Genomic DNA, 16,940 nt, shown 5'->3' on the forward strand with positions numbered 1-16,940 from the left:
TTAATAGCTGTAATAGTACTAATTCCTATATCAAGAAATCAAGGTTATGTGTTGACATAGCAACTATAAATACCATAAAATCGGTATATAACTAACAAATTTCTGCAAAGGGAAAATAAATAATAAAAATACATAATTTCAAAAGAAACTATAAAAGAAAAAATGGGGGCGGGGGGAGAAAAGAAACAAAGAACATCTGAGACAAACAAAACAAACAGCGGAATGTGGTTTCTTGTTAAAAATTCCTCCCCTCGTCATTCTAAGATATTTAGTAAATGGACTTACAGCTGTATAGGTACAAACTGAAAGGTCTATAGTTACATTATTCTCTGATTAAGCAGAAATATAATACATTTAGGCAAATTCCAGAGACCCTTTAACACCAAATCTTTTACTCTGAATCGTAATTTTTGCTGACAGCAAATGTAACTTAAAGGATCTGGATAGGATGTAAAAGAAATTTAAATTTAATCTCATAATCTACAATTTTGCTTATATAAATTTAATACATTTGAAATACTGTTTGTATTAAAATTTAAATCCTTGGGAATGTTATACGTGCAATGGGGTATTAATATATGAAGAAATTTAGTTACAGCTTAAGCAGCACTTGGAAGTCAAAAAAGGGATTACTATATTAGGAAACTTAAATATAATCAAAATTTAAAATATACTAATTAAGCCTGCTTCATACCCATTTTAAATGATACAAAAACCAAAAATAAAACAAGCCTTTAAAGATAGCTTAAACCACAGAATGATTGATTTTAACTTATTAGTCTATTAAGGAAATCTACAAAACCAACATCTTTAGCAGAAAAACTAGAGACTCAAAGAATTTAATTAACGGAGCTGTGGTAGTATAAGTCTTCGTGCACACTGACACATTTTTTATTTGGGTAATAAATTGTTAACCCCCAAATGTGTGTATGTGTATTTACACATACAAACACCCAATATTTAATTACATCCTAATAATTTATCAGGGATACATTATCATCTCCAATGTGCAAACAGAAAATTTAAGATCTAGCTAGGGTAATTGCCTACACAAAATCACAGAATAGGGTCTAGGTTTATAATCTTCTACTGTCTACCACATGATTCTTTCAAAATTACAGTCTGTCCCAACTGCAACCAAATTATTTTACTTTTTTAATATTTGTATTAATTTTTTAAATTAACTGTGTTAACATGGATTCAAGTGTCCCCCTCAGTATGACACTGTTAAATCCCAACAACATGCCCCCCATTACACTCCCTTGGCCCCCGCCCCATGACTCCCTCTCCCTCTTCCCTATGGGATTTGCTTCAACCAAATTATTTTTTAAATCACGGAGGTTCTGTTCATGATTTCCTGTGCAGATTGACACTGAACAATTAATTAGGTGCATTTCACAGCCTCCAGAATCCATTTTGAACTCTTCTCCCCATCAAAGCATGACTAGTTTTATGAAATGCAAGGGTAAGACACAAACAGTAATAACATTTATCATCCATCACTACGACCAGACTTTACTTTACATCGTTTATTCATTCCATCACTCTAGCATTCATTTAATGAATATTTATCATTGTACTGTAATATACTAATCATTGCTTTGAACCCTAAAAAGTGCTAAGAAGAAATTCATGATCTCCATAAGCATGTGATGCTGAAGGCCTAAAAGGGTAAATATTTATTCATTTGTTCATTTAGCAAGTATTTATTGGCTATAAAAACTAGACATTCTTTTAGATGCTGAGAATCCTGTGGTGGATTTTTTTTCCATACTTATATGATGCTTAGAATCTGAAAGAAAATTAAACATCAGATAATCAAAAAGATAATGATATAATGTATATTAAAGATTAGTACACTGTGCAATATATGATAACAAGGCTGCTTGCCTTGAGAATCAGAGAGACTCGATGAGAACGAACACTTCAGTTGAGATTTGAAGGATGAAGAGAAGTAAATTAGCTGGAAAGAATCTTTCTACCAGAGAGGAAAACAAGCAAGGACTGTGTTGCCAACAGAAAGAACAGTAGAAAAAACACTTATGATGATGTTGCCAAGAGAGGCAGTGAAAAGAGCAATTGAAGCTTCAGAGAACACATTAAAAGTGTTGGTGTTCAGTTCTAAAAGCTAAGGCAATTCACAGAAGGTTGTGAAAAAGGGGGAATAGCACGATTCTATTCAACACAGAGAATATCTCTCAACTAGCTACATCAAGGGCTGGAGAAAGACTGTCATAAATAGTCTACGAGTTCATGAGAGATAATGCCGTTTTAAAATTGATAGTAAAAGTAAAGTTGGGAAAATGGATGGATCTGAGAGAAATTCAAAAGGTGAAATTGCAGCATTTAGTGACACATTGGATGTGGGGAAATGAGAATATGGAGCTCTCAGTTAATGGCTGCAGGAATGAATGAACTGTGGTAGAAAATATTAGAGAAGGTCTGGGATATTATGGGGAGAACATGAATCCAATTTTGAAAAGTTGAGTTTGAATTACTTTTGAGATAGCCAAATAACAATGTCAAGAGAGTAGATAAACATTTGGACTGAAAATTAAGAGAGAGATAATAATATAACCCTGGAAGACACCGATATACTAATAGTAACTGAAACTGTGAGTGTGGATAAGAAGGCATAAAGAAGCTACGTTTAGACAGATAGAAGCCACTGAGCCAGACTGGTTCCAGGCTGAGGAACCTGAAAGGTAGGGCTTAAAGCACTCAGGGTGTTGGTAAGCAGTAGCCAAGGAAGGCGATACATTTCAGAGTCAAGCGTCGAGTGTCAATGCTACTGTGAATTCAAACTGGACAAGACAGGACTGAAACATAATTATGTGTAAAATGCTGTAAAAGCCCAGAAATGAGGCATTAACTCTGAAAGTACAATAGAAGTGCTGGTCAAAGGAAGTGATAGTTAAGTTATGTTTGAGAAATGAACAGGAGTTTTCCAGGCAAAGCAGTTAGAGAATATAAAGGTAATATTTAAAGAAGGCATTCCTATTTCTCAAAAAGGAACAAAAAGCCTTCATTATGCTGATAGATATCAAAATCCTATTCCTCACATTCCTTATTAGTCATCCTAGTCATTTTCAATTATCTTAGCTTCTACATCTTTACAGGACAAAGTAGACACCTTCATGTAGCAGCCTAGCTTCGATTATTGTCCCTAAAACCCACAAAATTAGAACATGGTAGGGAGTGAGAAATACAATGTTAACCCAGCAACAAATGTCATATAAAGTCTCAGATTTAGGGAATAAAAGATGAGGATTCTGGCTCTGGCCAGTTGGCTCAGTGGATAGAGTGTCGGCCGATATGCAGACATCCTAGGTTCTATCCTCGGCCAGGGCACACAGGAGAAGCAACCATCTGCTTCTCTCACCCCTCCCCCATCTCTCCCTCTTCCCCTTTCCCAGCCAGTGGCACTACTGTTCTGAGCATTGGTACATGGCACTGAAAATAGCTCAGTTGATTTGAGCATTGGCCCCAGATGGGGGTTACCAGGTGCATCCCAGTCTAGGCACATACAGGAGTCTATCTCCCTTCCTCTTAAGAAAAAAAAAGTGAGGATTCCTAATTGATTCTGTAACAAAATGAATATTAAAATTAAGAGAAAAGTTATTTTAAAATAAAAAGATCAAATCACCATATAGGAAAATTAAGTAGAAAGACTCGTGAACCTATGAGAAGATAAAAAATAACTTTTCTGCTCTTATATTGTTAGGAAGAGGCTTTGAGTCAGATAGCCCTGCTATCTTTCAAAGGCATGAGGAGTAAAGTATCTTTTAAAGAGTCTGCAGACAAATGCTAAATTACAATTTGTAGATTACCATTTCACATAGTGATACAATGAACTGAGAATACTCCAAATGTAAAACCATATGAAAATTGATAACTACATTAGAATAGTTGGTTTAAAGCCACATAGTAAAATTATGCTTACCTACTAAAATATTATAATACAAATTATTATTTTGTTCACAAGATAAATCAGGAATCAACTTTCTCCGCATCCAGCAAAATTCAAAAGAAGTGGTAACTAAGTCCTCAGTATTCCTCCTCTTTGCCATGTTTTAACATTCACGTAGCAACACTGTTACTACTTTTTGAAATTTAAAATTTTAAGAGCGAAGTAAATTTCTTTATATATTTTTTTCTACATTTACCTGCCATTTCTGGTTGAGAATGCGTTAAATCACATGTATGTGGATACTATTAGGTTGCATTTGTTTAAAAATGGGCTCTCAGGAATTACATGGAATTAAATTTTGGTCTGAAATTGCTTTTTGCTACCATTTTTTTCCAAAGCTTGTTCAAGTGTGTTGAAGCATAACCACATTAGGGATAATTAATGATATGATGGATAATTTCATCCTGCCATGTTTTCCTAACCTTCTATGTTGGCTTCTTTCCTTTTTCTGCATACATTCTGGCAAATCTGTCCTCTTTGTTAGAGTACAAGAAGGGAACTGAAAATAAGGGCACTATTCTTGGCTGGCTGCCGACAGCTACAAATGATATTATATAATGCATCTCTTCCAACGGAAAAACCCGAAGAAACAGTTTCTTTTAGGGGACCCGCAAATGGCCACAGGTAGGGATTTTGCTGGGTCTGATCTGTAGGGCGGGTCTACATGTTTCCGGCAGAGAGATGTTGAACGCGGTGAGGCCTAACACGACACACTGCTGCAGGAAGGGCCCTGGGGAACAGAGGTGACATAATAAGGGAGAGGCCAGCTGGCCGTTTGCAAGAGGGTGGGGACACCCTGGGCGTCGAGGTGGTGGTACCTGCGCGGGGTCGAGAGCCCCTGCCACTGAATCCGCGATCCAGAGATGCTCCCGGAGAAGCTGCTGGTAGCTGAGGCAATGCTTCACTGCGGAGGGCACATTCCCCATGGCGGGGCCGGGCCTGCAGTCTGCGAGAGCTGGGAACCAGGAGAGGGATGCGGGGCGGGCACCGCGCAGCGAAACTGCGCCAGCTCGGGAGCGCGCCCTCCCCGTGCGCGGGCAGCGGGCAGCAGCCCCGCTCTGCCACTGCGGCGGCGCCGAGGAGGCGGAGAGCCGCGTGTGCCCGCGCTCCGGGCACGGGCGCTACCTGTGCGGACTCCCGAAACACCAGAACCCGCAGAAGAGAGGAAAGAACTGGGTCAGCGGGTGCTCAGGTGTGGCATATTTTCCACGCGGCACCCAGCTAGCACGCAGGGCTGACTGCATCTGCACACACACCCTTACCGACTTCTCACCTGATTCAGATCGTACGGAGCAGGAAAGGGGTCTAAATAAAAGGAAGGGGGGCATGAATTTTGTGTTGGTGAGTTTGCTCATTACCAGCTGCAGCCTTTTGCACTCACTGTAGATTTGTTGAGCATTGAATTCATTTGAGTTGATGCTTGATGACAATAAACTCATTTTTAAAATACTGTGAGGCAGTTTGCAAGGTTAAAACCCATATATCCACCAGTCTAATAAAGAAAATAGTGAAGGTACAAAATTGCATACATATCTGTGACATACAAGGGAGATGCCACAGAAAATTTGGTAAATCAGTAAGTTGTAATAACTTGGTCTGACAAGTTAAGCACTAAAATGGAATTGAGTTGCTTAAGTGACACAGGACACAGAATTATTGAAGCCCTAAAGGCTAAATTCATTCAAACTGAAAATTCTGACAGATATCATATGCCTGAGCTGTGGTGGTGCAGTGAATAAAGTGTTGATCTGGATGAGGTCCTCAGTTAGAAACCCCCACTTGCTGCATCAGGGCACACAGGAGAAGCAGCTACTATGAGTTGATGCTTCCAGCTCTTCCTCTGACTTCTCTCTCTCTTTCTCTGTCTTCTCTCTTCCTCTCCCTCTCTCTCAAATCAATAAATAAAATCTTTAAAATAAAAAGAAAGAAATCTTAGGACATTAGAATAGCAGTGATCTTGGTGGGGAGGAGGTTGGGAAGATGGTCCTGCCAGACACCACCTCTTTGCCCCTCCTTCCCTCCCTCCCAAGCACACTTCCATCAATCACATCCAGCCTCTTGAGAGCTCTTCACAGTGGGTTCCACAGCCTGCAACTGAACAGACATATTCATCAAGAGTAGTCTTCTGCAGCCACACGTGCATGGCTAGGGAGAGCAGTCCACCTATGCGTTGCTGCCGCAAATATAAATCAGGAGCTCACTTACACACACACAGTTGTACAACCAGATGAAAGGGTCCAACGATTATATTGTAAAATATAGCATAAACACACATAGGTGGAATTTAACACCCAGAGTAAATAAACCATCATTACTGTTTGGGTGATGAGCATGGTGAGAATACTACTAGCAATACACGTCAGGGATTAAGGACAAAAAAAAAAAAAAAAAAAAAGAATGGGAGAGGTATACTGTGGATTCTTTGGTGGAACACCACTAAAAATTCAAGGAGGATTGAGGGGATCTTAGACCTCTCACAGATAGTCTCTGTGGAGAACATGCTCTGACCTGTCACAGTAAAGCCATGCAATTAATCAATACTTTTAACGCTCTCTAAAGCATCAAAAAATCCAATTATTATGAATTTGAATGACTTTTATAGTATATATTCACAGGCCTAAGTCTCTATTATATATTGTATATTGTTTTCAGCAGAGCCTCAATAGTTATTTTTCTACCACAGCTGAAATACAACATACAGGTTGCATCAATACTTTGTACCATTTTTCTCCCCTTGTAGTAATTCTATAATATGCAACATGCAATTTGAACGAAGTTAAAAGTACCCAATTTGAACTGTAGTAATTTGGCAAAGTAACTAAAATGTAGTCTAGTCGTTCAAAACTTGAAAATACTTTGACAATTGGCCCTGGCTGGTTGGCTCAGTGGTAGATCATCGGTCTGGCGTGTGGAAGTCCTGGGTTCAATTCCCGGTCAGGGCACATAGGAGAAGCTACCATTTGCTTCTCTACCCCTCCCCCCTCTATCTTTCTCTCTCTCTCTCTCTCTCTCTCTCTCCACTTCTGCAGCCATCACTCCATTGGTTTGAGCAAGTTGGCCAAGACACTCATGATGGCTCCATGGCCTTGCCTCAGGCACTGAAATAGCTTGGTTGCTGAGCAACAGAGCAGCAGCCCCACATAAGCAGAGCATTGCCCTGTAGGGGGCTTGCCAGGTGGATCCCAGTGGGGGCACATGAGAGAGTCTGTCTCTCTGCTTCCTTCTCATTTAATAAAAAATAAATAAAAATTTGACAGTTAAAATTGAAGTCTAAACTTTAGGAGAATATGACTTCTGAGATAAGCCAAATTGTATGATCCTCTGCTACTGAGAAAAAAATTAAAATAAAATAATAAAATAAAATAATAAAAAATAAAATTTACTGCTTAATTGTTTCTGAATATGAAAAATTTAAAAAATATATATCCTAATTGCTTTGGTATAGCAGTTTTTTAAAAAAAATCTTATAAATATTTAAATATGTGGGTTTTTTTCCTTTTTATTAAATTTATTGGGGTGATACTGGTTAACAGATTTATATAGATTTCAGGTGCACAATTCTACAACACATCATCTGTACACTGTATTTATTGTGTGTTTATAACCCCAAGTCAAGTCAGCATCCATCACCATTTACTGAAAATATTTTGACAGTTTAAATGCATTTCTATGAAATAAATGCTATAAAGTAAAAAAAAAATTTTAATATAATTCTTGTAAATACGAAAACTATTAGCAATAATAAAAGCTAACATCTAAGAATGTTTAATCTTAGAACTAAAAAGGAGTAAAAATAGATTTGCTTTTGCTGGAAAGTACAAATTGATGTTAAACCTAATCCTAAAATCTTAAAATGCCTAAATTTGAACAGGTAGTATACTGTACCTTTTACCTGTTTTTATGATTAAAATGAAATTTCTCAATATCCATCCTTGTTATTGCAAATCTAAAAAGCTCTAGATGTGGTAGGCAATGTCTTTCTCTCTCCCAGTATGATGGGTTAGGAAACACAGACTTTTTATCAGAACAATAAAGAAATCATTTGTTACAAACCACAACTTTGATTAGAGTTATATTCTGATCTGCACTCCATATTACTCTCACTGTATCATAGGACTAAGATATTTGCATTTCATAGCATTTCAATCATTCAAACAGGAAGATACAAAAATTCACTTCAGCCTGATCTGTGGTGGTGCAGTGGATTAAAGCATCGACCTGGAAATGCTGAGGTCGCCAGTTCGAAACCCTGAGCTTGCCTGGTCAAGGCACATATGGGAGTTGATGCTTCCAGCTCCTCCCCCCCTTCTCTCTCTCTATCTCTCCTCTCTCTCTCTCTCTCTCTCTCTCTCTGTCTCTCCCTCTCCTCTCTAAACATGAATAAATAAAAATAAATAAATAAAAAGAAAATTGTAGCAGGAATTCTTTAAAAAAAATTCACTTCAAATTAAAAGGAACTAAATTTCCTGTTTTTCTCTAGTGACTTTAAGTCACTTTTAAGTTATAGACAAAACACTCTAATTGACCTGTCTCTCTTGACTTGTTCTTGACTCCCTTTTTTCCTTAACCACCCATCCAAATGCTGATCTGTCAAACAGAAATGTTAAACATCTTGGACCCATCCATTGTCTCTCTCTGTTCTCCTTCTCCCCTTTTTCTGCTGCACTTCTTTTATCGTTGAAAGACACCACCATAGTGCAGTGCTGATTTCACTTATCTGGGAAGAGAGCCGGGCACCTTTTAATATTCTCATCCACAGTTTACACTCAATGTTACTTTGTATTAGTTCCAGGTACAATATTTACCACAATTCTAACTTGTAAGCTTTTCTATGGTTATTGTATTTTCAGATATTTTTTTCCAATATATTCTGGAGTTCCTATCCCTTCTAAGAAAGTGAAGGTAGGAACCAAGACATGTTGAACTGAACTAAGAACATTACATTTATTTTAGAGAAACTGAGAATCTTACACTACAGTTCTGATATCTCTATTGATCTACAGAAAGAAAACTAAATTGAAGCCACATACTCTTTATACTCACTCCCTTCATTCTCTCTCTTTTCTCTGTATAAAATGACAACAATAAATTACAGAGTTGTGCTTTGCTTATATCCTAAACCAAGGTTTTCAAAAACAGGATGGGGAAGAATTTGTATTCCAGAGAGCAGTCAATCCCGAATGACTTAGACTGACAATATCAATCCCCTCAAATGCCAAGTCCTTGGGGGAAAAGGGTTCAGTTAAAACAGCTTATCTTGTGAGTCCTTTGTTCCCAAAGATGCTTATTTATGAGTCTGTATGATGGCAGCATGGATAAAATCAGAAGCAAAGGAAAAAATCAAAATTGTAATGTAATAAGTGCCAAACTGGCATGTAGCCAAGTACCTACTGGGCAGGGATCAAAGACACATATGGTGAGTCTCAAACAATGATGTCATCGAATGTTGGCAAGTATCACAAGAGTAATATGCTCCAGCCTTAAACAATAAAAAAGAAAGAACGAAAACAACTTGGTTAACAATACTGGATGATATCTAAGGGGAAGTAAAGCTTTCATCATCTTAGTTTTATTGCTGAAAAATTCAGAAAACTTCTCACATACGTATGTCTGGTTGATCTAAATTGATGGGAAGGATAACAGAGTGTTTAAAAACATTCTTGGCATCTGGTCAACAAAATCAAAGTTCCATTAACAATAGCATTGTCTTGAAATAGGGCATTCTTTTGAGAATAAGTAATAAGATCTATTTTACCAAAGTAATACCCCAGCCCAGGTTATGGATACCTGGCACTAGATACAGAAATCAGAACAAAGCTGCAGACCACATTGATCCAGATGTAGGAGTCTATTTATTCTTCTGCTAACTCAAAAGATTCCAAAAACATTTGCTTTGCCAAATATATTGTATAATAAAAGATACAGACATCAGTGTTATTAGTTCATTAGATGGCTGCAGTATACATAATTTTTGCCAATAAAAAATTAAAGTATCTTTGAATTCCACTGCCTACAAACTCAGACTCTATTTGGAAAACATTGTTATCAACCAGTTGATATATTTTGATGAGATACAGAAAACATAACTGTAACAGGTAAATTATATTAACTTACCAATGGATGCTATCATTCTTTGAATCTGGATTAAGTACTATTATATGAGGAGACAAGTCAATATTGATTACAAATACAAAGCACTTAGTGTTTTGAACTACACAAAATAAGTGCTTAATAAATATAGCTTTCTTTTTCTTCTTATTGAATCATATCACCCATTATTAAGAACATATATGTGCCTGACCAGGCAGTGGCACAGTGATAGAGCATCGGACTGGGACGAGGAGGATCCAGGTTCGAAACCCCAAAGTTGTTAGGTTGAGCACAAGCTCATCTGGTTTGAACAAGGCTCACCAGCTTGAGCCCAAGGTCACTGGCTTGAGCAAGGGGTCACTTTGTCTGCTGTAGCTCCCCCCCCCAAGTCAAGGAACATATGAGAAAGCAATTAATGAACAGCTAAGATGCTGCAACAAAGAATTTGCAGCAAGAAAGATGCTTCTCATCTCTCTCCCCTCCTGCCTGTCCCTATCTGTCCCTCTCTCTCTGTCTTTCTCTGTCCCTATCACAAAAAAAGATCATATATGTGACAAAGCCCCAGTTAAAAGGAATCTATAAAAGCCAAATTTAATGACTTTATAGAACATTAGTTTAATCCACATAAGAGATTTTTGCTCATTTTAAAATTTGATACTAGCCTGGCCTGTGGTGGCGCAGTGGATAGAATGTCGACCTGGAACGCTAAGGTCGCTGGTTCGAAACCCTGGGCTTACCCGGTCAGGGCACATATGGGAGTTGATTCTTCCTGCTCCTGCCCCCCCCTTCTGTCTTTCTCTCTCTCTAAAATAAATAAAATTTTAAAAAATTAAAAATAAAATAAAATTTGATACTAAATAGCTAATGGAAAGATAAATATAAACAGATATGTAAGCTATGCCTTCTTGATTTTAAAGATCTTATATTTTAGTGGCAATATCTGATGCAAACTAGTTAGAAATATCAGATGGTGTAGACACATTTTAATCAGAGAAATGTAAGAAATTAAGTTCTAAAGTTATATAATCTGGGTAAAAACATTATAGCTGGATATGCATCTTTATTGAGTAATTAATTGCATATAACTATTATTAAAGAGGGCACTGTACTACTGTGTGAGAAGTGATAATGAACAAGGCAGTCTTTAACACACAAAAAAAACCCTTTCAGTTAGGAGTGACCTATTATGCTGCTCAGTTATCTACATCAGAGTAGTATGTTGATGAGTGGCAAGCGATAATGTAAGTTGAGAACCATAGAAGCAAAGGGATAAGACTCCAGTTAAACTGGGAGAATAAGAGAAGACATCAGAAAGGAGGCCATATCGGAGAGAGTTGGGCAGACTGAGCCTATTGTAATGAAGGGAAGGAGCAAGGAAGAGAAAGAAAGATGAATTGATAACAAGCTGCATTACAAAGAACTATCAAGATATAGAAATAACTTTCAAATAAAAATCTTCCCCCAAAATACCTGATTTAATGATATTTTTATCTCCCTGGCTTTTCACTGTGGATATTATAGGTAAAATAATCTTTTTCAATTTTTTCATAGATTAACATAATAAACACATAAATCTACCGGAGGAGCTAAAAAGGCTAATTTTAAAGTGTTTCTTTTTTAAGCCAGACTTTTAAAGAAAGCTTCAGATTTTTTTTAAGTGTATCATATCTTCTCCCCATGGGCAGGAGAGGAGAGATATTTATTAAGTGACTAGACATATAAAGCACTTTGCTGGGTATTTTAACAACATGTATGAATTATCATCCCCACTTAACAGATGAAGGAACTCAAAAAGCTTGCTCTACACAGAAGTAAAAAGTGTAAAAGGTGGACTCAAATTTGTATTTGCAAATCCTTTGCTCTTTATTTTTCATCTCATGATTTTCAAGAATAAATAATAAAAAAACACTGTTAACAATGGTCATTTGTTTCTCCTAACATCTTATAGAAAAGGAAATCCTTGCTCAGAGAGGTCAAAATGTTTCCCAGTGTGGTTCTTTAGAGCTAAGACTTGAACTCAGTCTTCTGACTCTACATCCCATGAGATTTCTACAATATATGAAGGAACCATTCTTTTCCTAAATATAAAACCCAAGGACTTTTTCAAATTTGATGACATTAAAAGTACTATTCATGAGAACAACATCAGGTTAAAAAATGCTCTTAGTAACTTTAGCAGCTGTGTATGCTTTGCTTTATTTGAGGGTTTAAGCCATAGTTCTAAGTCTTCAAAGAATATTTGCAAAGAGGTAGGTAGTTCATCTTGATAATCATATGGGGTGCAGGTGTTGGTGTTGCTGATGGTGATGGTGATGATGATGATGGTGATGGTGATGGTGGTGGTGATGATGATGGTGATGGTGATGGTGGTGGTGGTTGTGTATATATCTTTTTATAAGCCATTTAAGCTATGGATTATTATGGTTAATCAAAGTAACTATATAGTTTATCAAAATAACTATATCTTTGATTGTAGTACTCTAGTTCATTGGGAACTACTGGTGTCACGTGAAAGAAACCTACTCAACACACAAACTTATGTCAAGAGGAAGAGAGAAGGAGGTATGCCAAGGGAGGCAAAGAGGACCTTCTCTCTTAGCTTTTATTAACAGAAGCAGAACAGAAGTAACAGGATTACAAGGGAGGGAGATCAGGTGACAAGGGGAAGAATGATTAATGGCCTTTTTGCTGACAAGGAGAAAGGACTAATTTGGTTAAATTTAGAACATTCTTTTTCTTTTGCTAATTAACAAGCACAAAGGAAGGGACAATCCAGAACCTCTAGGCTAATTTTCTAAAGCCCGTTCACATGCATTCCTTTGTGTCTGCACAAAGGTCACCCACTCACACTTTTTTGGTGTTTGCATCCAAGAGACATTCACTGGGGCTTTTAACTAAAGTTCTCCAATCCAAGTCATACAGGGTTCAAGGTTAAGTGGATGTTTTCCTACATTAGTAGAAATTATGGTTCTGGAGTTCCTAATCACTTTTTGTTTTCTTTTTTCCTGGATTATCATATTTTTTCCACCTAAACTAATAGAAGTTTTACTCTTACCACTTAAAGAAGTTTTCCTATCATGGAAAAAGCAGTTGCCTTGCCAACAATTTCCCAAGAGAATTGGTCTTAAAAGTACAATTCTCTAAAGAATTCACAACAAGTGATTGGATAATGTTGCCCCTTTCTTACTAGAATGCCATAACTCCAAGAACATTTTATTTAAAATATATAAAGGCAGAAAGTCATAGAGTGCTTCAATAACTATCATTATTCAATTCCCTGCATTGTTCTAACCTCAAATCTCCACTTAATTCACAAATGGAAATGCATCAATATGGAAACATGAATTTTTAAGGCAATAATATATAGTTACTGTGTGATGCAATATTAGTTTTAATAACTTCCAAAAACTCATTTGTGATATTTGGATAACTTCTGTTGGGCAAATAAGTTTGTAACATTTATGTTATTTGATTTTGTTCACTTTTATTGTTAAAAATGGTGCTGCCCACATGAATGATGCTGCCCAGGTGAGGCTGCTAATTACCTTCCTGCTTGGAAAGGGGCTTTGTTATGCTAATGTGTGCTGGAGGAGGAACTGTCACGCCAAAAAGTTTTAAGAAGAAGAAGAAGGAGAAAGAAGGAAGTGGAGGCCATGTTTTTGCAGAGAAGCAGCCAAGATGGCGGGGTGCTGAAGGAGAAGCCAGTTTGTGCAAAGATGAGAAGGGAGAAGGCATGCAGATGGGGAAAAAGAGGTGACTGAGGCTAATGGGGCCTTTGATTCTAGGAAATACCAGAAAGATTCTCCTGGTTGTGGAACTGGAGAACATGTGAGTGGGTTTTGGTGCCCTGTGTGTTTGTGCTTACTCACCAGCTGTTTGTGAGGCTAGAGTAAAGGTCTGGTCCACCAGTTTTCAGCTCCGCTGTTCCTCTACCGTCTGCCTGAATCTAATGGGAACCTTCATGTGCCTGATGCCTGTGACAGTGGCTGTGGCTACTGGCCCTACAACTTCTCAAAAATTCATGCAAAGTTTGAAATTAACTAGAAGTCTCACACCAGAGGCCTGGGGAAGTAGTGGGTAGAACTGAGCCTAAAACCATTTTTTTTTTTGAGATTCCCCTCTTCCCATTCAATTCCTGCTCATTATTTTCCTTCAAAGTCATCTATTTTATATATTTGCCTACTTTATGTTGTAAGAAAACACTTGTGATTATTTCCTCAAAAACTTTTCCCTGCCCTGTACTTCGACATTCATGAAAATTCCTGATTCTTGATAATTAAGAATTTGCTTAAAAGAAGCTTAGAAGATATAGAGTTAATATTAGAAATAACTAGTATTACTTGCATGATTTTATAAATGTTTCTTGGCTTTAAAACTTTATCTTCAACAACAGAATAATTTAAATTGGTGTTTCTCAATCTCAGCACTACTGATATTTGTGGCCTGAAAATACTTTGTTGTTAGGGCTATCCTGTGCATGGTGGGAATTTCAGCAGAATCTCTGGCTTCTACCAAGTAGATATAAGCAGCTTTTACCAACTAGTGACAACCAAGATTATCTCCAGAAATTACTAATTACTAAATGTCCCTAGGATACAAAAGTCACCACTGGTTGGGAACCATCAGTTTAAACAACGATGATGATGATATTAGTAATGATGATGATGACAGCCATCATGCCTCAGGAACTACTTATTCTAAGTACTACTTATTCTAACTACACATTATCTAATTACAAGAAAGGCTCTGGGATTCTCACTTTGCAGATAAGATGATTTGAGCGCAAATAAATAACTGAGTCGCTTAGCATCGCCTGCCACTTGGTAAAACATTTGGAATTCAAACTCAAGCAGTCTGACTTCAGAGCCTATATTTTTAATAGTCAGACTAAATAGAGCTTCTTTGCTGAAATCAATCACCCTAAGCAAGAAAGAACTCCATCAAAAACATGGAGCATTTTAGTTTGAATTACTTTGCTATGATTTCAAACATTTAAACCTTGGAAAATAGAGTTCCTATAAATTGAAAACCTCTCCAGATAAGTCGGTTCCCTTATTCCATTACTGCTGTTCATTGAATTGTTGAAACTCCATTAAAGACCAGATTTTCCAGGCAGAGATTTTAAGTTTAAGTCAAAGAGTTATATTCCTGGTCTCACCATAGTGATCCTGACAGAAACATAGTTGTTAGTATAGGACCCATAAATATCATAAGGTTGCTTAGATGTTTTATTACTTTATTGTCATCACTTAAACATTAAAATGATCTGTTTATTTTTATTATCATTAGTTTAGAAGAAAATAATACTAGTTTATAGGATTTATACCATCTCCTTTATCATTCAAATATATATATACATACATGCATATACACACACACATATATACATATATACATACATACATAATATATAAGGTCTACCGGAAAGTTCTGTCCGTTTTTGGAATAAAACAAAATAAAAATTTTTCTTACCGTCAATAAACTTTATTAAATAATATATTTCTACACCAATCCTATCTTCCGAATATGGTCCAAAATGGTTTGCTGAGCTGAATTAAGCCTTTCTGTGATCTCCGATGTTGTCAGAAAGGATCTTGCTCCAACATAGTCTTAACAACATTGTCATTGATCAAAGATGGTCACCCAAAACGTGGCTTATCAGAAAGGTCAAAATCACCTGTTTCGAATTTTTCGAACCATCTTCTGCATGTCCTATCAGAAACTGTACCTTCACCAAACACTTTCAATACGTTTCTACATGCTTCTGTAGCATTTCTTCCTTGTTGAAATTCGTACACAATACAGTGGCGTAAATGAACTTTATCAGTAGGCATGGGTACACTATCGCTTCACACATAAGACTAACGTGAATCAATTTTGTTTTAGTTAATTTGCTATGTCAGTATGTATACATTAAGTGATAAAAATAGGCACACATGTGCCAAATAAACATGTGCTTACGTGTCGAAATTTGTGATAGAAACAGACAGAACTTTCCAGTAGACCTTATATATATTGTTACAATCATAGACAACAAAAGTTAATTTTTTTTTGCTCCCACCTTTGGAAGTACCATATCTATAGAAAATTAGATTTCTTTCTTCTTCTTAAACTGTGCTTTTATTAGTTTTAGGCTGACTATAAAATGTTAAAAAGAATCTAGTCTAATAATCAAAGGTGTATGTCTAATCAAGTACAATTCACTTATATAATATTAACTATACCATATGCATCATTCTTTCAAGCTTCTAGGAAAGTTGATTGAAATAATAAGAACTGCCCGACCTGTGATGGCACAGGGGATAAAACATCAACTGGCGAATGCTGAGGTTGCCAGATCAAAACCCTGGGCTTCCTGGGTCAAGGAACATATGGGAGTTGATGCCTCCTGCTCCTCCCCCATTCTCTCTCTCTTTCTCTCTCACTAAAAATGAATGAATAAAAAAAACATAAGAGGAAAAAAAACTATACTTAACTTGCATTATTGATGGGTTTCTATGTATCATGTACTGTCTTAATAGTTTTTCATATATTACATCTTAAAATCCTCATAAAAAGCCTTTTTGGTAGTTACCTTTAATATCCTGTAGGGATACACTTCCTATATCCCTTTTAAAGTGGGAGATTTTTATCACATATGATACTGTTCATCATCTGATGGTATAGATGAATGAAATTATAAAATCTATCTATAAATTAAATAAGAAAATCATAGTAGTAAAAATGTACTTGGTCTCTTAAAAATTGTAGCATCTACAAAATTCTTGGCAGCAGAGGAAAGAATTCTTATAATAAAATGAATAATTATAAAGTGGTTTTGAAAACAACAAATATTGGTGAGAATGTGAAGAAAAGGAAACCTTCAAGCACTGTTGGTGGG

At 36.7% G+C, this 16,940-nt stretch overlaps 1 protein-coding gene across 4 annotated transcripts in view; it reads right to left on the minus strand.

Annotated features, from left to right (window-relative positions):
* Window positions 1–16,940, minus strand: part of HMGCLL1 (3-hydroxy-3-methylglutaryl-CoA lyase like 1) — a 326,458-nt gene that overhangs the window by 187,500 nt on the left and 122,018 nt on the right. Inside the window, exon 1 of one of the 4 annotated variants that reach the window (XM_066252804.1) lies at window positions 4,789–4,964. The exons of the other annotated variants lie outside the window; for them this stretch is intronic. Within the exon in view, the coding sequence (XP_066108901.1) occupies window positions 4,789–4,896 (108 nt within the window). The 5' untranslated portion in view covers window positions 4,897–4,964. Of the gene's footprint in view, window positions 1–4,788; window positions 4,965–16,940 lie in introns of those variants that run through there. 4 annotated transcript variants of the gene reach the window in all.

The sequence above is a fragment of the Saccopteryx bilineata genome, chromosome 1 (genome assembly GCF_036850765.1).
Source record: "Saccopteryx bilineata isolate mSacBil1 chromosome 1, mSacBil1_pri_phased_curated, whole genome shotgun sequence".
NCBI lineage: Eukaryota > Metazoa > Chordata > Mammalia > Chiroptera > Emballonuridae > Saccopteryx > Saccopteryx bilineata.